This window comes from Neophocaena asiaeorientalis, unplaced genomic scaffold (assembly GCF_003031525.2).
Source record: "Neophocaena asiaeorientalis asiaeorientalis breed wild unplaced genomic scaffold, Neophocaena_asiaeorientalis_V1.1 scaffold265, whole genome shotgun sequence".
NCBI classification, from domain to species: domain Eukaryota; kingdom Metazoa; phylum Chordata; class Mammalia; order Artiodactyla; family Phocoenidae; genus Neophocaena; species Neophocaena asiaeorientalis.
The window spans coordinates 1525551-1552555 of record NW_020172172.1 but is presented as its reverse complement, the minus strand read 5'-3'; the positions used below and the strand labels follow the sequence as shown (position 1 = coordinate 1552555).

The following is a 27005-nucleotide window of genomic DNA, read 5'->3' as shown; positions in this document are numbered from 1 at the left end:
AAGACCGTGGGTTTGGGCTTCCCTGGTGGCGCAGTGGTTGAGAGTCCACCTGCTGATGCAGGGGACGGGGGTTTGTGCCCCGGTCCGGAAGGATCCCACATGCCGCAGAGCGGCTGGGCCCGTGAATCATGACCGCTGAGCCTGCGCGTCTGGAGCCTGTGCTCCGCAACGGGAGAGGCCACAACAGTGAGAGGCCCGCGTACCGCAAAAAAAAGAAAAAAAAAATGGGCAGAAGACCTAAATAGACATTTCTCCAAGGACATACAGATTGAATTGAGTTTTCTTTGAAGCTAGGTGTTTGTCAACTGAATATACTACATCATAACACAGAAGTCAGTGAAACCTAATCTATCTGAGGGTAAGCACTAGATATAAACTTTTCAGAGAAAGAAAAAAATTTCATTTAGTAAATATAATAACGAGAACTCATTGTAAAATAGGAAAATGGAGACAAACATAAATTCAGTTCCTATACTCTGGTCACCAATGAAACAACAGCAAACTATCTTCATTCTTTGAAGTCTGCATCCACAACATGGATTTTTCTCAAAGTTAACCTTTTTTTTTTTTTTTTGCGGTACACGGGCCTCTCACTGTTGTGGCCTCTCCCGTTGCGGAGCACAGGCTCCGGACGCGCAGGCTCAGCGGCCATGGCTCACGGGCCCAGCCGCTCCGCGGCATGTGGGATCTTCCTGGACCGGGGCACGAACCCGTGTCCCCTGCATTGGCAGGCGGACTCTCAACCACTGCGCCACCAGGGAAGCCCTAACCTTTTTCTTTGAGAAAAATCCTGAAGAAATATGTTTTCTGGATAAAGATGCACTGTTTTTAAATTCCAATATATTTTATCCTGTTTGTGTAAAAATAGCTGACTAGTTTTTATCCAACCCACCTAAAGCTGTGTTAATTAGTACTGATGCTACTGAAACTGTTCAGGCTGATATATCTCCTTCTAAATGAGTAGTTTTAAGAGTGAAAAGTTAGGAGTGTATTGCTAGCTTTAATTCCTATCCCTTCCACTTCTAGGACAAAGATAAAATCGCTGAATCAATCAAATGTAATCAGAAATTGGGAAATGAAATAGACAAATCAGGGACTTCCCTGGCGGTCCAGTGGTTAAGACTTGGCGCTTTCAATGCCGTGGCCTCAGTTTGGGGAACTAAGATGATGTGGCCAAAAAAAAAGGCAAATCAATTATAATTCAGGTTTACTAATTTATTATATCTGTCTGAAATTTTTTAGAAGATGTCATCTTGAGATATGTCAGAAATTAAATAATTCTTCTCTCTGTTCTATCTCAAAGGTAGTACAAATTTTTTGTAAGATCAGTGGGAAGCTGTTATGATTTTTTTTTTGAATTTTATTTTATTTATTTTTTTATACAGCAGGTTCTTATTAGTTATCCATTTTATACATATAAGTATATGTATGTCAATCCCAATCTCCCAATGGAAGCTGTTATGATTGAAAATAAATGTTTGGAACTATAGACCTCAGCAGGGCAAACGTCATACAGTTTTGTTTATCCAAGTCTGAGGGTGAGGGGTGTCCTGCCTCCAGTTAAATAAGTAACTCATGCAGCTGGGATTAAGATTTTTAAAAGCTGATTTTGTGTTTATGTCTGGAGAAAACTTTGATGTTTCAGCAGATTCTAAAGAGCTCTGAGGAGAAAAGTTCTTATTTTCACCAAAGTATGCATAGGCCTGCTGTTTCTGTGTTTGTACTCACTTCAGAAGCAAATTTGATTTAGGAAAATTAAATGTTGGTGTGGATATCTTGCAATTTTCTGGTTTTACTGCATTCGTCCCTTGGGGTCTGAATTTCCTCTACTCCATGAGTGTTTAAAGCAGATAACTAAATCCTGTAGTTCTGTATATGTGAAAGGAAGGTCTGGAAAATATACTCCCAGTTATTAACAATTATCTGTTGGAGTGGGATTTAGAAACTGGTGGTTAGGGGGTGACTTTTGCATTTTAATTCACTCTGTATTGTTGACCTTTTAACTTTTAGACTAAAAGAATAAGGAAAAAGAAAACAAGCAAACATAATAGCAATAATGGGATGGATCTCAAGCTGCTTAGGACTTTTAACTCATTCAAAGAGTCAAAATACAACACGCTATTTAGAAAGCAGGAAAATGAAAACATCCCTATCAGAACTTTTGGGACACACATACTCAGAGATAAATGCATATTCTTGAACGCTTTCATTAAAGAATGAAAAGAAATGAACTAACCCCATGCAGTGGGTAGAACTGTGTGTCTCCAGAATGTTCAAGTTAAGTCCCAGTACCTGTGAATGTGACCTTATTTGGAAATAAGGTCTTTGCAGATGTAATCAAATTTAAATGACTTCGTACTGGGTGGGCCCTAATCCAATGACTGGTATCCCTACAGGAAAAGAGAAATTTAGTCATATATACAGATATACACCCAAGGATTCAGGGCAACTACCAGAAGCTAGAAGAGGCATGAAAGGATTCTTCCCTAGACTCTCCGGAGGGACTATTGACCCTACAGTAATCTTGATTTTTGGATTGTAGCCTAGAGAACTGTGAAAAAGTAAATTTCCATTTTAAACCACCCAGTTCGTGGTACTTTTTTCAGCAGCCCTAGGAAACTAATATACCCCATTAATTCAGGGGCTATAGAAATTACTCAGCATTTCGATGTACTTCCCTCTATGTATAAAGAAATGCCTGAATTTTACATAACCACTGAAGTTCCATAAACTGCTTACTTCCCTAAACATTATGTCACGGACAGCTTTTCATGTCAGTAAATATAGAGCTTTATCATAAATTGCATTAATTATTTAATCTGAACAGTAGTGCCTCTTATAATCACTTAAAGTTTGTTTTCAAAAATTTTGTATTTTTAATGTAACAAAGCTGCAATGAACACCCTTGTGCACACATATTTTCATATTTGGATAATTATCTTCTCCTTTGGGTAAATCTTGGAGGATTCCTGAGTCAACAGGTATACAGAGTCTAAATATTTGCACATCTTGCCAAACTCCACTCCAGAAAAGCTGCATGATGTGCCCTTCTACCCTCACAGTGCAAGAGAGCACCTTCTCTCTGCTCCTTCACCGCTCTGCCTTCTGCTAATCTCCCTTTTGAAAAACTAACATCCTGGGCTTCCCTGGTAGCGTGGTGGTTGAGAGTCTGCCTGCTGATGCCGGGGACACAGGTTCATGCCCTGGTCTGGGAAGATCCCACATGCCGTGGAGCAACTAAGCCTGTGTGCCACAGCTACTGTGCTTGTGCTCTGGAGCCCACGTGCCACAACTACTGAGCCCACGTGCCACAACTACTGAAGCTCGTGCACAACTAAGCACAACTAAGATCCAAAGGAGAAAAAAAAAAACTCTTAGAAAAATAGAAATAGTAAGGAACTTCCTTAATCTGATTAAGGCTATCTACAACAGATTTACAAAAAACAACACACTTAATGTTGAAATGTTTGCTTTCTCTAAAATGAGGAGTTAGACAAGGATGCCAGTTCATACTACTTCTTTACCACAACGTACTGGAGGAACTAACTAGTCCAGTAAGGCAAGAAAAAGAAATATAAGATATAAACATTGGAAACGAAGAGATAATCTATTTAACAAGGCCGTGGATATAAAATCAATATACAAAGGTCAATTGCATTTTTATACACCAGCAGCTAATGGAAAATGAAATTAAAAAACAAAACTAAAAGATAGCTTTTAAAATAGCTTAAAAAATATCAGGTACCCAGGAGTAAAGAAAGAATACAAGACCCCCTATGGAGAAAACCATAACACTATAAACTAAAACTTTACCAAAGGACTTGAAGGAAGACCTAAATAAGTGGAGAGAAGATCTAGCATGTTCTTGGATGGGAAGACTCAACATTGTAAATTTTTCTATGGATTCACCATAATCCCAGTGAGAACCCCAACAGGTGTTTTTCATTTTTGTTGTAGAACTTAATGACCAGACTCTAAGATTTATATGGAAACGCAAAGGGCCAAGAGAAGCCAAGACCCTTTTTTTTTGGCTGCGCTGTGTGGCATGTGGGATCTTAGTTTTCCGACCAGGGATCGAACCCACGCCCCCTGCATTGGAAGCCCAGAGTCTTAACCACTGGACCGCCAGGGAGGTCCCCCAAGACCCCCTTAAAGAAAAACAATGTGGGAGAACTTGCTCCTTTGGACATCAAGACTTCAATGCACCACAGTACCCAAGATCATTGTCACAAGAAGACAAACAGGCCAATGAAACAAAAAAAACCCCAGGACTTCCCTGGTGATGCAGTGGTTGAGAGTCCACCTGCTGATGCAGGGGACACGGGTTCGTGCCCCAGTCCGGGAAGATCCCACATGCCGCGGAGCGGCTGGGCCTGTGAGCCATGGCCGCTGAGCCTGCGCGTCCGGAGCCTGTGCTCTGCAACGGGAGAGGCCGCAACAGTGAGAGGCCCGCGTATTGCAAAAAAAAAAAAAAAGAGAACCCAGGATCAACTCCACATACACAATCACTTGATTTATGATGGCACTGAGAACAGTGGGGAAAAGACCATCTTTCCAACAAGGAATCGTGGAAAAATTAGGCATCCATATTTTTAAAAATATGAAACCGTAAAAAAAGTTTTAGATAGAGTGAAAGGGCAAATCAAAGAGGTAGAAGCTATTTGCAACCACATAACTGACAACAGACTCGTCAAGAACCTATAAAGTACTCCTGCAAGTCTGTAAGAACAAGAGCAGACAACCCCAGACAAAGATGGCCAAGAGGGACTTCTCTGGTGGTCCAGTGGGTAAGACTCTGCGCTCCGAATGCAGGGGGCCGGCATGCATGCCGCAACTAAGAAGCCCACATGCCACGACTAAAAACAAAGAAAAAAAGATCCCGGGACTTCCCTGGTGGGGCAGTGGTTAAGAATCTGCCTGTCAATGAAGGGGACACGGGTTCGAGCCCTGGTCCGGGAAGATCCCACATGCCGCGGAGCAACTAAGCCTGTACGCCACAACTACTGAGCCTGTGGTCTAGAGCCCATGAGTCACAACTACTGAAGCCCGAGCGCCTAGAGCCCCTGCTCTGCAACAAGAGAAGCCCATGCACCGCAACGAAGAGTAGCCCCCGCTTACCGCAACTAGAGAAAGACTGCACGCAGCAACGAAGACCCAACGCAGCCAAAAATAAATATATAATAAGTAAATAAATTAAAAAAGGAAAATAAAAGATCCCACATGCCACAACAAAGATCCTGCGTGCCGAAACTAAGTCCCAGTGCAGCCTAAATAAATAAATAAATATAGAAAAGAAAGAAAGAAGCAAAAATGGCCAAGAGGGACTTCCTTGGCAGTCCAGTGGTTAAGACTCTGCACTTCCAATGCAGGGGGCGCAGGGGGCACAGGTTCGATCCCTGGTTGGGGAACTAGGATCCCACATGCTGTGTGGCGTCGCCAGAAAAAAAAAAATGGCCAAGAAACTTGACCAAGTACTTCACAAAACAGGGAATCCAAGGGTCCAATAGATTTATGGAAATGGAAGTCACGTGTGTAGTTTTACGTTTTCTGCCAGTCATGTTAAAAAGTTTTAAAAAATAGGTACAATTAAAATTCTTCTGAATATGAATGTCCACCATGTCAAACACATCTGGAAATCCATGAATTCTTTCCTTAAACCCCACTCCCCAATATTTCTCCTAGAGTTCTTGATCCTCCCACTCCAGTTTGGACTGCTTATTCTCTAGACTGTTATCCAGCAGTCACCCTGGGTCTTGCTATCACCCTTCTTTCCAGATCTTACACCTTCCTTTTTATTTTTACTTAATTGTTTTGTTTACCCTGGGGGGTTCTGTGGGTAAAAAAAAAAAAAAAAAAAAAAAAAAAAAAAAAAAAAAAATAGGTACAATTAATTTTAATATTAACTCAATATATCCAAAATGTTATCATTTTTACACATAATATAAAAAATACTGGTGACATTTTTTGGGTTTGGTTTGGTTTTTGTACTAAGTCTTTGAAATCCAGTGTGGTTTTTGTTTTTTGGGGTTTTTTTTTGTGGTACGCAGGCCTCTCACTGTTGTGGCCTCTCCCGTTGCAGAGCACAAGCTCCAGACGCGCAGGCTCAGCGGCCATGGCTCACGGGCCCAGCCGCTCCGCGGCATGTGGGATCTTCCCGGACCGGGGCACGAACCCGTGTCCCCTGCATCGGCAGGCGGACTCTCAACCACTGCGCCACCAGGGAAGCCCTCCAGTGTGTTTTTTACACTCACAACACATCTCAACTCCGACTACCCACATTTCAAGCCCTCAACAGCCGTATCTGGCTAGTGGCTAGCCTATGGTCTGTTAAAGTATACAATGCCAAACTCTAGGTAATATTAGCCATTGATCAGATAAGCAAACTAGGTCCTATCTGGAACTGACTGATAAATCCTGGCCACCTAAGGAATATCTAAGTCGAGTAGGGGTGTACTAGGTCTTACCGACAGTCACCTCTTGTGGCCATGCTGTCCCATCAGTTTTCTGTCCTGACCCATCTCCTCCTACTGTTCCCTGCAGTACTGGCTGAATCCTTCCAGCAAAGCAATGTGAGATAAGGTGTTTAAACATAGCTAATATGTTGGCCATCAGAGCTCATAGACAGGCCTCCCGCAGAAAGAGCAAGGGAGGCCTTTAAATTATCCTGTCGTCCTGTGAGCAGAAACTTTTCGAGACCTCTTTATCTGGGCCCTTCAAACCCCTATTTGAAGGCAATCCTGGGAAACTGGGTAAAGAACAGAGAAATCAGAAAATGATATTTTAATACATTTAGAATGGATAAACAAGGTCCTACTATATAGCACAGGGAACTATATCCAATCCCCTGGGATAAACCATAATGGAAAAGAACATAAAAAAAAAAAAGAATGTAAGGACTTCCCTGGCGGTCCAGTAGTTAAGACGCTGTGCTTCCCTGCAGGGGGCCCAGGTTTGATCCCTGATTGGGGGAACTAGGATCCTGCATGCAAGAATGTGTATAACTGAGTCACTTTGCTGTACAGCAGAAATTAGCATAACATTGTTAATCAACTGTACTTCAATTTAAAAAAAAAGAAAATGATATTTTAAGAGGAAGGCCTGGCACCAGCTTGTTGCTGCCCTGAAGCTTGGGAGCACACGCCCAAAGCAGTGTGCTTGGGTTAGGGTACCAGAAGCTGTGCCCTGCTGCCCTGCTCTCCGATTCTGCCCAGGAGACCCCAGGCTCCATGAAGGCGGACATTCTTTTCTCTCCTCCCCGCAGAAGCTCCAGCGGTTAGCACCTCCCTGCAAGCTAATAATGATCTTCCAAATACACTGAGCAGGGAGAGAAGAGCCCGCCCCTACCCTCAGGGACTCTCCTCTCAGGGAGATAGGAGGTGGAGCTCAGGGCCTGACCCAAAGATTTCCAGGTCTGACCAGTGGATGAGGAGTCCTGGGCCCTGCCTCGAGGGGGACCCCCATGCTGGCTGGGAATGCAGACTCACGCTCAGGGCAGTCAGGACTGTGAGCTGGGGCTTGAGGGCTTATTCTCAGGGTGGTGGAGGTCAGAGGTCAGCCAGGATGGAATCATCAGGGGAGACACCCCCCAAGGCCGTGCTTGGGCGAATTTCTCATTATTCCTTTACATTCCACCCCTGCCTTGGCAGGTAAACACACACACAGCGGGGCTGTGGAATCTGTCCTCAGCCTGCACCTGAGCGGGAAGACCACCCACACTAGCGGACGCCTGGGCTAAAAAGATGTGGGCAGCGTGGAGGCGAGTGGCGCCCTTGCCCACTCCCAGCCCTCACAGACACGGCCCACCCACACTCCCCAATCAGACAACTCCTCGTCCTCAGAGGTCAGCTAAGACATTAAGGACTCTGAAAAGCCTGTCTGAACTACTCTCCTCCTGGCTTGGGCCTCTGGGTCCTCCAGACATAGCCAATTTTGACCTAGTCATCTCAAGTCCAACATGGTACCTTTATTGGAATGAATCACATCCTAGCTCCCTGAGAAGGGGCCATTTTTGGATCGCCAGGGCTGGCCTCGGGGCAGGACTGACCCTGCCCCCACCAGGCTGGACTGGGACCGGAAGTCATGGTCTGAGATCCACAGCCCCAGATCCGGCCACTCAACTCCAGCCCGAAATCATCTGGGGGCCTGGCCCTCAGTCCTCCTGTTTGTCTATTTCCTCTTCTCCAGATTGCAAAGACAGGTTGGAGAGACTGTCTTGGTCCACATTTGTCACCGTGGCGTTGAAAATGGTGTTCTTGGCCACTTCCTCTGTCACATCGTCACATAACATGTCCTCGCTCGACATGTCCTCGCTCAAGGTCCTGAAGAAGCCATTGGAGAAAAACTCATGAGCTGCCTCTTTTTGGGAGCTGAGAAAAGCAGCACCGGCCAGGCCTGGCTCTGCACTCCTGAGAGGTGGGTCTTTCCCACGCCTTGGCAGGTCCCCAGCCAAGCTTCGCCATGAGCCCGGGAGGGACCCTCACCTCCAGGAGCAGACCTATTCCATCTCCCAACCCTAGTCAGACCCTTCACTCTTCTGCATCTTTGGGACGCTGTCCACCATCTTCATCACGAGCATTTACTGAGCACTTGCCTCGAGCCACTGTGCCAACCACTTTATTATTTTTTAATTAATTAATTAATTAGTTAGTTAGTTATTTTTGGCCGCACCATGTGGCTTGTGGGATTTTAGTTCCCTGACCAGGGATCGAGTCCCAGGCCCTCTGCATTAAGAGTGCAAAGTCCTAACCACTGAACCGCCAGGAAATTCCTCCAACCACTTTATATGGGTGTAACCTTCCCAAATCCCTATGAGATAGGAAGGCTCAGCTCCATGTCTTTACCTCTCTGTGCTTCAGTTTCCTCACCTATAAAATGAGGGATAGTGACAGGACCTACCTGTCACTATTGTAGGTGGTGGTTGTTAGGATGAAATGTGAAAAGGCATGTATCTAGAACAGGACCTGACACATGGTAAATGCTCCATACAGGTTAGCTATTATTATTACTATGTTATCATCCCATTTTGCACATGTAGAAACTGAGTCTCAGAAGTATTATGTAACTTCCCTGTGCACATGCTAGGAAGTGTTAGCAGAGATAGAAATCCAGACCCTTTGGCTCCAGAGCCTGTGTTCTTACCTACTATGCTGTCACTCTGCTGCATGGCACTCCCCCTCTCTACAATGGGGCAAACGCCTATTCATCCTTCAAAGCGCTACTCAAATATCACTTTCTCTGGGAAACCTGCCCCAACTCCCCAAACTAAAGTTCCTCCCTCCTGGGGTCCCTATACGTCCTGTACATCCCTCTGTCAGAGTCCATTGGTGATAACTGTTTGTGTATCTGTCTCCCTATAAACTACGGCTTGCTTAAGCCTGGGGACTTCTTACCAGCCCTGGTACAATGCCTAGCACAGGTGGTATCAATGAGAGTTTGAAAAAGGAGGCAAGGAGGAGGGGGTGGTGGGGAGGAGGACTGAGGAAGGCCAAAGGCCCCTGTGCTATTAGCAGAGGGCACTGTAGGACATGAAGCAGCCTCTGCCCCTCCCTGTTGCTCAGGTCCAGGAAGAGAGTTCTGGGCTTTGCTGGCCCAAAACCCAGAAGGGATGGTGCTACCAATCATAACAAGCCTTCTCCAGTGGCACTAGGAGACCTGAGACCAGAAGCGCCCATGAAGCAGTTGGGTGGAGCGCATTTCCCACATGGGGTCCTGGGCTACTGGGGCCAAGAGGCCAGAGTCGTAAATCAAGACTGGGTCCTTTGTGAGCACCTGGGAGTTCAGAAATGAATGGAGAGGTACTCAGAAAGCTGGTTCCAAGCCAGTCCCCTGTGCCCTGGGAGGAGAGGGAGCCCTGAGTATTTCGAAGGGCGTCACCCCAGTCCAGACAGGCACCAGGGGATGAGGAAAGAAGAAGACGTGGCCCAGGCTAGGTCAGGAGAGCCAGGCAGGATGGGAGCCGGCAGAGGCTGAGTTGGACAGAGGTACGTGGCGGCATCCAGTAGAGCTAGGGAGTCTGCTGTGGACACAGAGTAGCCCTTGTATCATAGGCCCTTCTGGCAAGGGGGCAGGGATGGACAGTGCTTGAGAACGAGGCCCTGTTCTGACCAGAGCCCAGGAGCCTCACACACCTACCTTCTCTCTGGGGGAAGGTGCTTCAGGCTGTCAGGGATGGGCTGATCTTGCGTTTCTGGCAGCTTGACACAGAAGAACAAAGCCACGCAGGCTGAGATGCAGCAGAGAAAGACGGGTAGGATGGCGATGTTCTGGCTGACGACTATCAAGGACGAGATACCTCCAGCTGCCCAGACCAGAGACAGTAGCCCCAGACCTGTCGCCCCGGAAGGGAATGGTGAAAGTTCATTTGGGGGCTTCTTGGGCCCAGAGACTGGGTAGGGTGGAAAAAGGTTTTAGGGAAAACCCCGCATCTCCACCCTGTCCCAACTCACTGTGCAACCCTGGAGAATTTAGTTCTTTACTGTTGCAAGGTAGGTAGTAGTTTCTTCATGGGTCCAGGAGTGGGAAAAGTAAGACCACACACCATAGCGTGGGTATGCGGGGGAGGGTGGGGAGGAGGATACTGTAGCCATCACCAAGGGCCCCCGTGGAGAAGGGCCTGAACCTCAGAGCGGCCCAGTCACATTTCAGGCAGTCAGTGCAAGTCAGGAACTGGAGTCTGACCGCCTAGGTCCAAATCCCACTTCTGTCACCTGCTATGTTTGACCTTGAGCCAGTGCCCTTATCTCTCTGATGTCCTGTCTGAAATAGGGTTAATGATGGTGTTAGGGGGATTTTTTTTGGTGAGGGTTAGATGGAGTAACCCATGTAAATTGCTTAGCAGGGTGCCTCTCACCAGGTGATTGCCCGATCCCAGCTGCTGTTATTCATCTTGCTATTGCCCCACACTCCCCATGCCCCCATGGCCATCACCCACCAGGCCCCCTACCTGAGGACGGTGGGGAGGAGCTCAAAAGTGTAGATGTAGAACACGGTGACCGTGGCGGCCAGGCTGAACTCTCCAAGCACGATTATCAAGACCAAGAGGGATTTCAACTCTGTGGCCAGACAATGTGGCCATCCTTCCCTCGGGGCAGGTTGGGGGGCCTGCTCACCGGCCCTCCCTCAATCCCTCTTAGAAGGCATCTGAAGGTCCACCCAGACCACCTGGTCAGCTGGCCAGCAGACTCAGAGGAGGGTCAGTCTGCTAGAGGCCCAGCCAGGCTGGGAATTAGTACATCTGCAGTGGGAGAGTTGGTCAGTGGAGTGGGGACCTCTGTGGCCTCTCAGGCCACCATCTACTGTGTGGACTCAGCTGTTGCACCTCTGCCTCCCTGTATTCCACGTGTTCACCCAGCTTCACCCACCCCATGTCCAGCTCTTCCTGAAGCATCCACTCAGCCCCAGGCCTGCGCCTTGTGTGCCGGGCTCCCTGCTCAGGGCTCTCCCCACTTCCCCTTCATTCTCTGCAAGCCTGGTCCCTGGGGCCTGAACAGCTAGACGTTCCGGGATGCCCAACTCCAGACACGTACATTGGAGGAGGAAGAAAAGAGCCTGGGAAATGCCCTTCCTCAGGCCTGGGGAAGCTGGGGGCTGGACCCCCTGCTCACTGACCTGGAGCCAGGAGTTTCAGCTCCTTCCCTATCAGCCTCTGCTGGACCCTGCCCCAGGCCTCCCCACTCCCCACTTTGGGTCTGGCTTTACTTGGCTCTGGGATGAAACCGGAGATCTAATTTTATATATTGGGGATTTTCCTCCTAGTTTCTCTCACACATGTGAGAGTTTCAGACATTTCTGCTTGACTCATTATAGACCCACTTTTTAAAAAAAACACCAGACAATAGAAATTGAACAATGGCTTTGTTTCCCCCATCTTGTTTTAGCCTGTCAACACTGTCAACATCTGGGAGAGGAAGAGTCCAGGTCAAGACACACAAAATTCCAGACCCCAGGGAAAGTGAGGGAGCCCCTTGAGGTGGACCCCGCATCCAGGCTCCGCCATCCCGGCCCCAGTGGCTGAGGGGGCTATTGTGGTCAGCAATTCTGATCAGGTGAATGAACACTGACATCTTTTTTTCTTGGCCATGGCACGTGGCTTGCGGGATTAGGATTAGCTCCCTGACCAGGGACTGAACCTGGGGCCCCCTGCAATGGAAGCTCGGAGTCCTAACCACTGGGCCGGCAGGATATTCCCAACACTGACATCTTTTTTTTTTTGCGGTACGCGGGCCTCTCACTGTTGTGGCCCCTCCCACTGCGGAGCACAGGCTCCGGGCGCGCAGGCTCAGTGGCCATGGCTCACGGGCCCAGCCACTCCGCGGCATGTGGGATCTTCCTGGACCGGGGCACGAACCCGTGTCCTCTGCATCGGCAGGCGGACTCTCAACCACTGCGCCACCAGGGAAGCCCCCAACACTGACATCTTAATGTCCACATCCTCAGCCCCGCCACACTCTTCTAGCCTTGTGACCTGGAGCATATGCATTGTCTTAAGGTTCTCTGAAATTCTGAAAATATTGCCAGCCCACCCTCCCATTTCCTTCCCTAGTTCTGAGTTGACAGGGCGCAGAACACTGTGCCCGCCCTGGGAAGGAGTGGCCTCCATGCAAGAACTGTTCCTGAGAGTTTGGCCCAATGTTACACTCAATCTTCAGTGGGCAAGTGATTTTTTCCTGGTGAGACTACAGATGAGACAGGGCAGCGGTAGCAGTTTAAGGACTACTTTTGCTGCATCTGTTCACATTTAATTATTGACAGGAGTTGGAATCAGGCAGAAGAAGGCTGCCCACTCTCCTGCACAAGGACGATTCCTCTGGACAGCACGTCCTCCCTTCCCAGGTCTCTGGGAGCTGCAAGCGCCCTGTTTGGGATACCCCCTCCCCTCCGAGAGGGCAGTGCTCTAGAGAATGGCCCCTGCTCAGGACATGCAGGGGCCTCTGTAGGGCAGGTGGGGTCTGGATGCATGAGGCTAACTGCCAAGGTGTTTTGTTGGCTGGATAGGGGCAGGAGGCAGGAGGCAGGGGTTTGAGGAAGCCGGAAGGCCGGGGTTGGCATCAGGGAGGTGAAGTGGGAGGTTAGGGGAAGCTGTACCTGAGGGGAGCAGAAGGCTAAGGAAGCACATGAGGGCACCTTGGAAGAAAGTCAAAATCAGGCTTCGCTTCCTGTTCAACTGCTCAAGGAGAAAGATGCAGCACAGCCGGGCGGGTACCTCCATCATGCCAGGAATCACGTGTGTGAAGTGGATGTTCACTCCCAATTCCTTCATCCTGAGGCTCAGCATATAATAGTTGCAAACGATAGCAAACCTGGAATTCACTGCCAGAAGAGAGACACTTAGAGGAAAAGACACACACAGAAAGCCGGGGCCAGGAATCAAGACAGAGGCAGAGGAGAGCGCAGCAGGGTGGCAATGGAGGAGAGAAAGGAGCACAGAGATCTGGGCTCTGCAGGCTGCACCAGGGTCCTCAGGCCATGCTCCCCCTGCAGCTTGCCCACGCCCATCATCTCCCTGTACCCCTGGTCTGCAAGACCGTTTGCAGTCCCTGCTGGGTACTCACCGCATGCTGCACATCACCAAGGTCACCTTGCGGAGGTGCCTGTTGCAATAGAAGTCCAGGATAGAGGCCGTAGTCACCTTCGTTCCAGGCAACTGCAGCTACAGGACAAGCAGGACCAGCCAGAGGCAGGGCCGAGACCCCAGCTTGCTCCTTCCCCCAACAGGACTCACGGCCCCCCTGCCCCCCACAGGGCCAGCCTGGCCTCTGTCTTTCCCCTGGCAGGGCTTGATTTTGCTGTCACCATACTCCTCAAGCAGTGGGCTGGGGACACCCTTTGGGCCGAGGTCCTACCTGAAAGGATGAGGAGGGAAGAGGCCCTTGCATAGCCCCCTGCCCTGGTCCCACTCTAGGCCTGAAGCTTCTTACCTTATCCAGCAGACTTAAAGGAATGGTCTTGTTCACACCAGCTGCATAGCACAGCACCTGCTTGGCCTCTTTCAGCTTCCCTTTCATCATCAGCCACCGTGGGGACTCTGGGAGAATCCTGCATAGCCCGCCCCTCTCTTACCCATCACTCCAAGATGCTCCGCAGACCCAAGTTGGCACCATCCCAGCCTCAGCGGTGGCCATCCTGCTCTAGCATGAGGTGACTCAGATGTTGGAGGCCCTGAAGGCGACCATCAACCTTGGCCTCCCTCGCCCACCCTCGGCAGTCAGCCCGTCCCCTGCCCAAGCCATACACAGTACCCACTGCTGCTCAGTGACACCCTGCCCACTGGCTGCCTCTGCACTACAGCTTCCTTTCCTCGGAGCCACCTCTAAGAGCTGTTTTCTATCTTGGGGGTTGTCCCCACCTGCCAGGCATACTGTCCTCCCCGTCTACACCTGCTATTAGAGCCTCGTTCTTGTAGTTGGGAAATTCTCCTGTTTCCTCTCCATCTCCTAATAGCCTGGAGAGTATAGGGAAAGGATCCCAGGTTTGACCCCAGGGCCCAGCCCCTGCCTTGGTGAATAGAGGTCTCCACTCTGGCCCATCTCCCCGCCACATCTCCCATTGCCTTTGACCTCAAAATAACCCTAGGCCCCGGGTTCTTCCTACCAGGTTGAAGAATCCATACAGATTAACATTTAAAGCACTTCTTAAGTGCCCTTATCTTATCAGTTTGTTAATCACCGCCGCCCCCCCTCAAGCCCTGACCTAGTATGATTACTCCCATTTTATTCTCAGTCTCTGGGAGTAAGGGCTTGCCCAAGGTCACAGAGTCAGAGCTAGTATGAACCCGGTAAGGCACTCTTGACAAACTATGCCATCAGCCCCTGCTGTGTTCTTGCAACTGTCCCTCCTCCCGCCTCAGCCTGGACTCTGTGGCTGGTCACTGTACACACACACCCAGGGCTCTAGAGACAACGTCAACCCCTCTACCTGCCCCTGCTCCTATTCCCCCCAGACCCAGGGGCCAGCAACCAGTCACCCTGTTATCCTTCTCCACTCTAAGGCTGCAAAACTGTCCTCAAGAAAGTCACCAAGGGTCTTCCCTGGTGGCACAGTGGTTAAGAATCTGCCTGCCAATGCAGGGGACACAGGTTCGAGCCCTGGTCCAGGAAGATCCCACATGCCGCGGATCACCTAAGCCTGTGCACCACAACTACTGAGCCTGCGCTCTAGAGCCTGTGCGCCGCAGCTACTGAAGCCCACGCTCTCTAGGGCCTGCGTGCCACAACTACTGAGTCCGCGTGCTGCAACTACTGAGGCCCGCCCTAGAGCCCGTGCTCTGCAACAAGAGAAGCCACCGCAATGAGAAGCCCGCGCACCGCAACAAAGAGCAGCCCCCGCTCACTGCAACTAGAGAAAGCCTGCATGCAGCAGTGAAGACCCAAACGCAGCCAGAAAACAAAACCAAACAAACAAAACTCTGTCTCTGAAATTCAATTTGGCACTGGTGCACAGAGGCCGAGTTTTTGGCATCAAGGCTGAGGAAGAAGAGAGGCATCAATAGCAGGGACAAGGCTGAGGGTAAATAGGGGAACTGAGCAGAAGTCCCATGATGATAAAAAGGGTACGAGCCTCCAGCTCCACTGGGGAGCAGAGCAGCCTGAGCCGGGCAACTCACTGGCTTTGGGATCCCTCAGGGAAAAGGTACCTGACATTTGAGCATGCAGTAGTAGTGGTTCTCAAAGTGTGATTGTAAGGTCGGATCTTAACAAACGGCACCGCGAAACAGAGGAAAGCTTCAAGTGAGCTTTATTAGGGAGCGCTCCCGGGTGAGGTTCACTGGTCCCAGAGAAAGGGGGCCAGAGAAATCGCACCCGGGCGAGGGTTGGGCAAGATTTTATAGCGGAAGAAGGGAAAGGGGTGTGGTGAATCTGGGAGGGCGCAGGGTATTCCTTATTTGGTGGTCTTTTCGGGTATCCTGGGGGACCGTTAGTCCCGCCCCTCGAAAGGTGGGAAGGCTGGGCCGGGTGCAAAGTCCTCAGGTCAGTTCCTGGAACTGGGTGGTCCGGAAAGTCTCCAGGTCAGTTTCTGGAACTGGGGGGTCCGGAGAGTTTCGGTCTGATGCAACCTGTGAGTCTGATTGTGTTCCCCTGCCTCGGGCCAGTTGGCCTTACAGTGATCAGTGGATCAACCACATCAGCATCATCTGGGAACTTGCTGGAAATGCAGGTCTTCAGGCCCCATCCCAGTCCTACTGAGCCAGAAACTCTGGGAGCAGGGCCCTATCCTCAATGTTTTAACAAGTCCCCAGGTGATTCTGATGCTCCAATCAATTTGCAATCTCTTGCCCTAAAGGATTACCAGTCAACGAGCTCCTGTGCAGTTTTCCCCATTAGCTTCTTAGTGACTTACTCTTAGATAGGAAATGATGGGGGCTTCCCTGGTGGCGCAGTGGTTTCAAAAAAAAAAAAAAAAAAAAAAAAAAGAAAGGATGATCCAAGGTCACCAGATAGTAAAGAAAACCTCTTAAATTAAAAAGGGCCCAAAATAAGTAAAAAAAAAAATGGACCCCAGAGGACACAGATGATGTAGGGGACAGGAGAGAAAAAAGGAAACTCTAACTTGTATCCTAAAAACCACTTGAGGACTTCCCTGGCAGTCCAGTGGTTAAGACACTGTACTTCCAATGCAGGGGCCACGGGTGTGATCCCTGCTTGGGAAATTAAGAGCCCACATGCCATGCACGGCGTGGCCAAAAAAAACCATTTGAGAATGTTTCGCAGTTTTATTTTCATAAAACAAATTCCAGGGCTTCCCTGGTAGCTCAGTGGTTAAGAATCCGCCTGCCAATGCAGGGCACATGGGTTCGAGTCCTGGTCCAGGAAGATCCCACATGCTGCGGAGGAGCTAAGCCTGTGCACCACAACTACTGAGCCTGTGCTCTGGAGCCTGAGAGCCACAACTACTGAGCCCACGTGCCACAACTACTGAAGCCTGTGCGCATACAGCCCGTGCTCTGCAACAAGAGAAGCCACCGCAATGAGAAGCCCGCGCACTGCAACGAAGAGTAGCCCCCGCTTGCCGCAACTAGAGAAAGCCCGTGCGCGCAGCAACGAAGACCCAACACAGCCAAAAAATAAATAAAATAAAATTTTAAAAAATCCAAATGCTATCACGAAAAAAATGAAATCAGAGGAAAGGAAGAGTGGTATAATCGAATGTAACGTGGCACTTTTTTGCCTGGAATTTCAGCTAAGTCCCAAAGCTAGTAAGAATGGCTGATAACCTCACCTTCTAAAGAGAGGTGTTACCACATGCAGGAGAGGACTTATTAAAGAAATAATAATAATATAAAACAGCCCAGCAGCCACCTCCCTTAGCCACCGAGAAAGGCTGGAAATTTCCTGTTCATGGAAGTGAGAAGGCACTAAGCCTGGTGAAGGGCACTGCCTTAGAGAAAGGGAGTCTGTCCTTCCATTCTCTGGCTGGAGCTTGCTGATTCAGAAACTTGTGGGCTTGCCATGGTACCTGTACTCTAGACAGAAGAGTTTCTGGTAGAGTCCTTGTGTGTCTCCTGAATTTGGAGGACTTACACAAACCCAGAGATTGGGGTCCCTTCTCCCTCTGGGTATGGTCAGGCAGGAGGTTGGTGTGAGCAGCCCACAGTGGCAGCCTGCGGGGTGGGGGCCAATGAGTTTTTAGCCAAGTGGACCCTGATGTCTTGAAGGCACCCCGTGTGCTAGGGCGAGAAGACCTCTGCAGAAAGAGGCTATGGGGTGAACTGCTAGGGACAGGAGCTGGAGGAAGTCACAATGACAGTGCCTGGAGCATTTGGAAATGCCAACACTCTGAAGACCCACAGATGGGCTCCTGGGGCGTTTGAACATCTGCCCTATGGAGGACACTGACCATTGATGACACATCTTTTGTCGTTTTTCTCTGATGCTGGGAACCTGGAATATCAGAGCAGGGAGACAGAGGAGGAAAGCAAAGGTCAGAACAGACTAGGTTGAGCTACCTAGCCACCAGGGAGAAGGTGTGAACTGGACATAAGACCAAGTTTTAAATGGGGACATGACTGGATTTTTTAATGACTGCCAGTGAAGCTTAGTGATCAAAATGAGACTTTTTCTTACAACCAAGAATGATGGGAAAGAGACACAACCTGCCCAAGATATTGTCAAGTGTCAGGCGAGGGACAGCTGACAGCACATGTCTGCAGGTAGTGGTTGAAGAAAAATTGTGCCCCATTCAATAAGCTGTCTACTCATAGAATGTAGAACTATGTAGACATCGGCTGGAAGAAAGCCCTAAGGGAGATCAGTGTGATGGCTTCTGGGAAAGGATCTGAGGGCTGAGGGGAGCTGAAATTGTTGACTTGTTTTCCATCACAAACCTTTTGATACTACTTAATTTTTAACCATATGCATCAATTGCATTAATTACATTTTAAAAAATGTTTTAAGATCAAGTCATGAGGGGGGTGGTGGTGGGATGAATTGGGAGATTGGGACTGACATAGATACACGAATATGTATAAAATAGTACTTCACTTTGCTGTACAGTAGAAACTAACACAACATTGTAAAACAACTATACCTCCCCCCCAACACCAAAAAAAAAAAAAATAGATCAAGTCATGCAACCCTCTTTCCCAGCTACATGCCATGCTACCTGGCATCAACTGGGTCCAGGTCCTCACACTCATTAGGGGTATCTCAACGACTGTTAAAGCTGGTCTCCAGCTTCTGCACAATTTGGAAGGTCTCCAAGCCACCTATGTGCTCTCACTTTTAACTGGTAACCCCAATTCTTACAATCCATATTGTGTACGGTGCAGTGGTTAAAATGCAGGGGCTTTGGAGCCGGACAGGCTGAGTCAAATCCCAGGTCTCCCACTTTTTAGCTGTGTGACCTTGGGCAAGCTATTCTGACCCTCTGAAGCCTCTTCCCTCACCCCTCCCTCCAGCCTCTGGGACATGAGACTCACGCCCATCTTGTCAAGATAACATGTGATCATGTCAAGGTTCAGTATGATCATTTCTTCACCCAGAACTGCCTAACCCTTAACAAGGTGATTTCAGCTTGCTCCCTCTCACCTCCCTATCTGCCTTCTCTTCCGTTTCTCTCCTTTTTTTTTTTGCGGTACGCGGGCCTCTCACTGTTGTGGCCTCTCCCGTTGCGGAGCACAGGCTCCGGACGCGCAGCTCAGCGGCCATGGCTCACGGGCCCAGACGCTCCACGGCATGTGGGATCTTCCCCGGCCGGGGCACGAACCCGTGTCCCCTGCATCGGCAGGCGGACTCTCAACCACTGCGCCATCAGGGAAGCCCCGTTCCTCTCCTTTTGCCACCTGCCCATAGTAAGCAGTGCCATCTTGCTCTTGTGCCCAGTCCCTCCTCATTACTCCTCCAAGTTTTGCTCCATCAGTTGTCCCTTCATAGCTTCAGTCTTTCAGGTCTGTGACTCCCCTACAATTAAAAACATCAGAGACCCTTCCCTGACTCTGCCTTAGCTGCCCACAGACGTCCTCACTTTCCCCCTGCCTGCCTCAGCCCAACACTGGGGAAGTGTCACCTCCTGGATGGATATATTTTTTCAGTTCCTCCTCACTCCTCAACCTCCTGCCGCTCTGCGGAAGCCACGTCAAGGTCACTAAGGCCAACAGACCCTTCTCCAGCCTCACCTTTCTTGCCTTCAACCCTGACCATTCCCTTGTCCTCGAACTCTTGCCTTTCAACACCTTTCCTTCTGGTTTTCTGACCACCTCTCTGACATCTCTTTGAGGATATCCTCTGATGCGGTTAATGCTGGGGTTCCAGAGGCTCTGCCCTTGGCTCCCCATACACTTTCTCCCAGGGAAAATCCCACCCACTCCAGCCCTTCAAGGACCCTCCACACCCCTCAACCTCCAGCCCAACAGACCCACCCCTGTGCATGCCCTGTATTCGTTTGCTCACCAGATATAAGAGATGAAGGGGAACACAGGTGCCCCACTCACCAGAAACAGCAGCTGCCAGTGGGGAAGGCTGTAGGCAAGTCCTGTCAGGAACATGACCCCCATAGCAAAAAAGCTGTGTCCCAGGATGATGGTGTGGGCCCGGTGCATGCCCACTAGCCACTCAGTGACTGTGCAGAGGCCAAGAGGATAAAATCATAATCAGCTCAGGGTACCCAGGGCTGCCCCTGCCCCCAGCCTTCTGAGATGCCCCAGCCCTGCTCAGGGACTGGGTTTCTTCTGCCTGCTCAGGATCCGGGTCCAGAGACAGCACTTCAAAGCCAGGCATAGTGCCTCTGCGCCCCCAGGGCACACTTGCCTGGGCTCCAAACCACAGACATAGCCTCCAATCTGTCATCAACTTGGCTGTTCCCTTGGAACACCTCCCCGTGACCACACGCCTGTCATTGAGAAGCTCTGGCCCTGGGTACAGCACCTCACATGTGGCCTGACACAGGCAAGGCGAGACATCACTGTCCTTGTCTTGGTTCTTAGCGTATCAGTGTTTTGGCCACCTAGGCCCTGGCCTTTGTGGAGGACCCAGTTCCCTCTGGCTGGGCTCTGAAAATTTCCCAATGAGAAACGGGAGCAGGGTTTCCCAGCAGGTTCCTGTTGGGCACTTGGGAATTTTGCATCACACAGGCCTGGGGTGGAATCCCAGTTCCTTCACTGAACTGTCGTGTGACCCTGAGTAAATCGGTTAACTTCCTGAGGCTCAAGTATCCTCCTGAGCTAAAGGAGTAATAGATTAGTGCCTACCGAACAGACAGTTGCCAGGATGAAAGGAGGCAATACATATAGAGGGCTTAGCAGCTACCTGGCCCAGGTGGGGGAAGCAAGGGGTATGAAGTGGGGATGCGTGGGGTACCAGGGGGATGACAGTGCAAGGGCAGTGTGGGCACAGACTCTCTGCCATCTCTAGGCCTCCACAGCCTGCCTGACTGGGCCACAACTCCCCCTGTTAAAGACGCGCTGCTGATGGCGTAGCCCACCGCAGCTGGGGACACGCCAAAGCGGAAGAACAGATATTGGTGAAAGCTGTTGACAAAGGCTGTCCCGAGGCCGAAGATGATCAGTCCCAGCAGTGACAGCAGGATGCTTGGGTGGCGGCCCAGCCTGCGCGCGTGGAAGGGAGGGGAGACTGCGCCAAGTGCATGGACCTATGTAGCTGGCCCCAGCCCGCTCCCAGCACCAAGACCAGGCCCCGAGCCGTACACTCGCCTCCGGAGGGCCCCTACCCTTGCCTCCCCTAAAATGAGACCCTTCAGCTCTGAATGGCCACAAGGAGGAGGCAGGGGTGTCCCAGGGACCAGAGGGAACTCTGGAAGACTTACTTGTCAGTTATGAACCCGAAGAGGAAAGACCCTGTCAAGAGTCCCACCAAGTACATGTTCTGCACGATTTCCGGATTCGGTTCCTTGCCACACACCGAGTCAAACTGGGGGTTCTACGCAGGGATTGGCCACAGGCCTCCATCCAGGGCCTTCTAGGTTGACACTGAGCCTCCACCCAGGGTGGACCTTTAGGCAGAAGGGGCCTGGGACAGGGGCAGGTAACTGTGTGCAGCATGCCTCAGCTCTGTTACCTCTGCATCCCATCCTGCATCTGGCAGACTCTAGGAGTTAGGCCTGGAGAGAGGGACCAGAGACACAGGCCAAGAAGGGGGCTGGGTGAAGAGGTAACCGAGCAAAGGCTAGAATCACCCAAGACCCTCTTCCAAGTACAGATGCTAGGCCTCACCCTAGAGAATCAAACTGGGCAGGTCTGTGCTGTGAAGGGCCCAGGTAGCAGCTTAGGCTGAGAAACTCCATAAGAGGTACAAGATCAAAGATGCTTCTTTCCCCAGTTCCCTAATTTCTGTGATTTCAGAGGGCAGAGCCACAACTACAGAAGCAATTCCCCGGGCAGGTGGCAAACCCTGCCACCTGACATCTGTGCCTAGTCCCCAATCTACTCTAGCTTCCTGGCTAAGACCTGTAAGACCAGGGCTGGGCAGCAGGAATCCTGTTTCTGCCTTGGCCCAGCCTCTGAGGGTTGACCTTGGGCCAATTGCTTCCCCTCCCTGAGCCTCAGTTTCCCCACCTGTTCAGTGAGGGTGAGGGCAAATCTCTGGGGTCCTGGGTTAGCTACAGACAACTCTGGACAAGGCATACCTCATTGATCAGTGATCGCTTCTTGACCTCAGGATAGATCCACCCATCTTGACATGAGTCTCTGCGGTTGAGCCCAAAATGGATGATAGAATCCAGAATCCAGTCCACAGGCAAGTACATGAGGCAAGTCAGGAAACTGCCATTGGGTGCTCGGGGCAGGGTCAGATTCAGCCGCTCAGACTCCGTCAGGTTGGGGCCCACTGCCAGTATCCAGCTGGTGTTGCAATAGGGCTTCTGTGGTGTGAACATGAAGATGTCAGCAAACAAGAAGAAGGTAGACAGGATGTTGGGAATGAAGGTGAGGGCCACCAGCCTCCGCTGGAATGTGCCAAACTCCCCTACTGCATCCACGATGGTGGTAACCTTATCGTCTTGCTTGGCTTCTATGGCCCTCAATCTGCGTAATAGCATGTCCAGAGAACAGGAACGGGGGCTTTCTGCTGCCCCATGTTGGTGGAAGCTCCTGAGATGATGCTGGGATTTGAACTCTACCTTGAAGTTGTTTTCCTTTGCCATCTGTTCAAAGAGAGGATGCAGCTCAGTCTTCACTGACACCACTTTTCAGATATCATAGACCAGCGTGGGAGGCACTGGCCAGAAACTGGCTTGAAACAGTTTGGATCCCAACCTTGATGTTCTCTGTACTTCCCTCCTTCGCTTCTGAAATTTCTTAATTTGTCCCCCATTGGCCCACCCATCCCTGATGTGTATAGAGCACTTAAGATTTTTTTAATGTTTTAGAAAACGCTCTGCTTCTGTTATCATGAATGACTAGGTTCTGAGGAGCTCTCCTGCAACTTCCCCACAATGGAAACTTTGTTTGCACACACACTGAGGCACCACCAGTCTTGCAAAAGGTAGGAGAGGTCTCCAGGGACCATTCCTTAAAAAAAAAAAAAAAACAGGGACTTCCCTGGTGGTGAAGTGGTTAAGAATCCGCCTGCCAATGCAGGCGACACGGGTTCGAGCCCTGGTCTGGGAAGATCCCACATGCCGTGGAACAGCTAAGTCCGTGCACCACAACTACTGAGCCTGTACTCTAGAGCCGCGAGCCACAACTACTGAAGCCTGTGCGCCTAGAGCCCGTGCTCCGCAACAAGAGAAGCCACTGCAGTGAGAAGCCCGCGCATCGCGATGAAGAGTAGCCCCTGCTTGCTGCAACTAGATAAAGCCTGCGCACAGCAACGAAGACCCAATGCAGCCAAAAATAAATAAATTAATTAAAAAACCAAAACACACACACACACACAAATCTGGCTCTGAAGTGGCCATGAACTGAGGCCAAGGTGGGTGGCTGCAAGCCTTGATCACAGAGATGAGAAGACAGGGCTGGTGCCATGGGGCACCAAAATGGTAGGGTGACAGACAGCAACAGAGAGCGAAGCTGGAATGGCAGGCGGAGGGGAGGAGTGAGGCAGCAACACTGACTGTAAGGATATTACCTTGGAACAGCAGCAAAGTGGGGAAACTAAGCGGGGCTGAAGAGGTCCTGGGTTGGGGCACCCCTTGGCTACCAGCAAAAGCAGATGCAGGTCTTCTCTGAAGGAAAATTTCTCCAAACTAAGCTTGCAAGGCTCTCACAGATTAAGATCAAGCCAAGGGCTCAAAACAAATATTATCTAACCCATAAGAAGTTAAGTCATTCTGAGAGTAAGAGATGGAAGTTATAATTACAGAAATGGACTTATAACCAGAGGCAAAAAGCAGACACCTTTGGAGGGAAGACACAACTTCTAAAAATAAAAACTATTGAATAACAACTTGTTGAAATAAACACACTAAAGGGAAGGTTAAATAGATTCGACACAAAGATGAATTAGAAGATAGAAGATTTAACGTTCATCTAGTTGCAGGCCCAGTGGGAGAAAGAGAGAAGCGATATTTAAGGAGATAAGAGCAATCTATTTTCTAAAATTTGAAAAACATGAATCCTTAGAATCAGGAAACAGTGTATCCCAAGCAGGATAAATAAAAGAGAAACCCACTGTAACAAAGCTGCAGAACACCAGTGACAAAGAAAAGATTTTCAAAAACATCTAGAGAGAAGATAGATCATGGACAAATGAGCCGTGTCTACAGACTTCTGTTAAGAAACAAAAGTTGTGGACAACATATTTGGAGGAATTTTATCTTAAAACTGACCAAACCCATACTTGTAAGATAAAACACCTGAATCATTGAGGATCCAAGTTGTGATCTCAAGTCTATGACATTTTCATAAGGGTAAAATGTTACCACTACTTTAATTACTGTTATAAATAGCTTTATAATGTTGAAGACTCATTGTTTAACTCTAAGACTTTTTTTTTTGCGGTACGCGGGCCTCTCACTGTTGTGGCCTCTCCCGTTGCAGAGCACAGGCTCCGGACGCGCAGGCTCAGCCGCCATGGCTCACGGGCCCAGCCGCTCCGCGGCATATGGGATCTTCCCGGACCAGGGCGTGTCCCCTGCATCAGCAGGCGGACTCTCAACCACTGCGCCACCAGGGAAGCCCTAACTCTAAGACTTTAAAATTTTCTTTTTCCTTTCTTTCTTTAAAGAAATAACCAAAAGTTGTTAAGCAACAAGGAAACCAGAAGAGAGTGAAGAGTATCTTCAACATGTTGATAGGAAATAACAGCCAACCTAGAATTGCTTACTCAGCAAAATTATCTGTCAATTAGAGTAAAATGAAGAGAGTTATAGTCAAAAATTGAGTTAGCAACAGATCTGATTTAATGGAACTTCTAAAAGTTAAGGAGGGGTATGCTCCAAATAAAATAAAATAAAATGTATATGAAAATGAAAAATCCTAAAATAATACAAAATTCAAACAATTAAGAATGGTTTTGGTGGGAATTCCCTGGCAGCCTAGTGGTTAGGACTCTGAGCTTTCACTGCCAGGGGCCCGGGTTCAGTCCCTGGTTGGGGTACTAAGATCCCACAAGCCTCGCAGCATGGCAAAAAAAAAAAAAAAAAAGTTTTGGAGCAGAAATATACGGTATAGTGAAAAAAAGAGTTCAGAAACTGGATAAAAGAGGAACTCATCAATAAATGGGTCTGGAACCATTGGGGAAAAAAAAGAGGATAAGGAGGAGGAAAATTATGTCAAGACGACAAACTGATAGGCAGTGATGAGCAATCTAAATGGTAAACATGTAAGCAAATCCAAATATTGATTGCATTAAATAATAAAAGCTCTGTTCAATTGTGGAGTTAAAAAAAAAAAGATAAAATGGTGGGCAGCAATAATATATTTCAGGATGGAGATGATGAGAGCCAAAGTATCTTAAAATCTTTCTATTGTTCAAGGTGTAGGAGAAAGACACCAAGATTTCAAAGTTACTTTTATCGTTTTGGTTTTTTTTTGGTCACACCACGCAGCCTGACTTGCAGGATCTTAGTTCCCTGACCAAGGATCGAACCCATGCTCCCTGCAGTGGAAGCACGAAGTCTTAACCACTGGACCACCAGGGAAGTCCCTCAAAGTTACATTTGCATGATAAAATTTTAAGGATAACCACTACAATAATATAGCTAGAAAACAGCAGTGGAAAAAGGTAGGCTAAAGAGAAAAACAAAAACAAGACCTCAATCAAAAAAGTGAAGAAAAGGAAACGTAGAAAAAGTGGATTTCAGTAATTGTGACTGGAAAAATGAATCAAAGTATATTGATTATCACTAGTTAAAAGAGATAGTTAGATTGAGCTTTTGAAAAGTCAAATTAATATGCTGTTTTTAAATAGGTCGGCCGGGACTTCCCTGGTGGTACAGTGGTTAAGACTCCGCACTCCCAATGCATGGGGCCCAGGTTCCATCCCTGGTCAGGGAACTAGAGCCTGCATGCTGCAACTAAAAGAGCCCGCATGCCACAATTAAGACCTGGCACAGCCAAAAAAATAAATAAATGTTTAAAAATAAATAAACAGGGTGGCCAGTATTTCCCAGAACATACCCAGTTTATGTCTTTTATGCTTGTGTAATTATTCATAGCGTGCCCTTTCCCTCTCACAAGTGTTTTGATTTTGATGACAACTTGGTCACTCTGTAAGAAGGCACACTTAAAGCACAGGGACATGAAAAGGCTGAGAGTTAAAGGATGGAAAAAGTTATATTAGGCAAACAGTAACCAAAAGAAATCTGATTTAGCTATACTATTACCAAAACAAAACAAAAACCCATAAAGTATCATTAATAGAGAGGTTCATTATCTAAAGACAAAAGGTTCAGTACACCAAAAAATTAAATATATATGACCCTAATAAATGTCTTCAAATATATAAAACAATAATGAGTATAACTCATAGGAGAAGTTGATAGCTCTAATACCATAATGAGAAATTTCAATGCACCTTTTCAAGGGGTCAAAATGTGAAAACTTAGCAAAGATAATTTTAATAACACAATTAACAAGACTAAACTAATGACCATTTCTAAAATTCTGCATGTAACAACTAGAGAATACACATTTTTCTCAAGCCTACTCAGAGCATTTGCAAAACTTTATCATACACTAGGCAATAAAGCAAGCCTTGACAGAAATTTTCTTTTTTTCTTTTTGGCCGCACTGCACGGCATATGGGATCTTAGTACCCCAACCAGGGATTGAACCCACACCCCGTGCATTGGAAGCAGGGAGTCTGAACCACTGTACCGCCAGGGAAGTTCTCACGACAAATTTCAAAGAATAGGCATCATATAGACCTGTCTTCTGACTACAGTGAGATTAAATTAGAAGTCACTAACAGCTTAATAATTTAAAATTCCATGTTTTTCATACATGTGTAATACAGTTACATTCATTTATCACAGTCTGCATTCCACCCTCTATCTCCTAAATGATTTTCTTTAAAAATTTGTACATGGTAAGGTCCACTCTATGGGCTGTAAAGTCCTGTGGGTTTTTTTTTTTTTTTTTTTTTTTTGGGGCGGGGGCCCCTCCCCCCCCTGGC

General features: G+C 48.5%; 1 protein-coding gene across 2 annotated transcripts; it reads right to left on the bottom strand.

Annotated features, from left to right (window-relative positions):
• Positions 1-7824: 7824 nt before the first annotated feature.
• On the bottom strand, positions 7825-22718 carry SLC22A14 (solute carrier family 22 member 14). Of its 2 annotated transcripts, XM_024756866.1 has the most exons (11): positions 22075-22718; positions 21256-21359; positions 20875-21037; positions 19884-20044; positions 13917-14034; positions 13551-13648; positions 13084-13298; positions 11430-11450; positions 10944-11075; positions 10132-10336; positions 7825-8318 (listed from the first exon to the last, which is right to left on the bottom strand). In XM_024756866.1, exons 1-11 carry the CDS (start codon positions 22588-22590, stop codon positions 8150-8152), a joined length of 1902 nt encoding a protein of 633 aa, XP_024612634.1. In that variant the 5' UTR covers positions 22591-22718; the 3' UTR covers positions 7825-8149. The 2 variants fall into 2 exon arrangements, 1 of the variants encoding a protein (XP_024612634.1); XR_003004783.1 differs by lacking the exons at positions 13084-13298; positions 13551-13648; positions 13917-14034; ... (2 more) ...; positions 21256-21359; positions 22075-22718 and having other exon boundaries at positions 10132-10327; positions 10446-12158.
• Positions 22719-27005: the final 4287 nt, after the last annotated feature.

Coding starts and splice junctions, on each gene's coding strand:
- SLC22A14 (XM_024756866.1), bottom strand. CDS start 22,590: ATGGCAAAGGAAAACAACTTCAAGGTAGAGTTCAAATCCCAGCATCAT. Junction 20,045..20,874: donor GCGCGTCTTTAACAGGGGGA/GTTGTGGCCCAG, acceptor ACAGTCACTGAG/TGGCTAGTGGGCATGCACCG. Junction 8,319..10,131: donor CACCTTCCCCCAGAGAGAAG/GTAGGTGTGTGA, acceptor TGGCTTCTTCAG/GACCTTGAGCGAGGACATGT.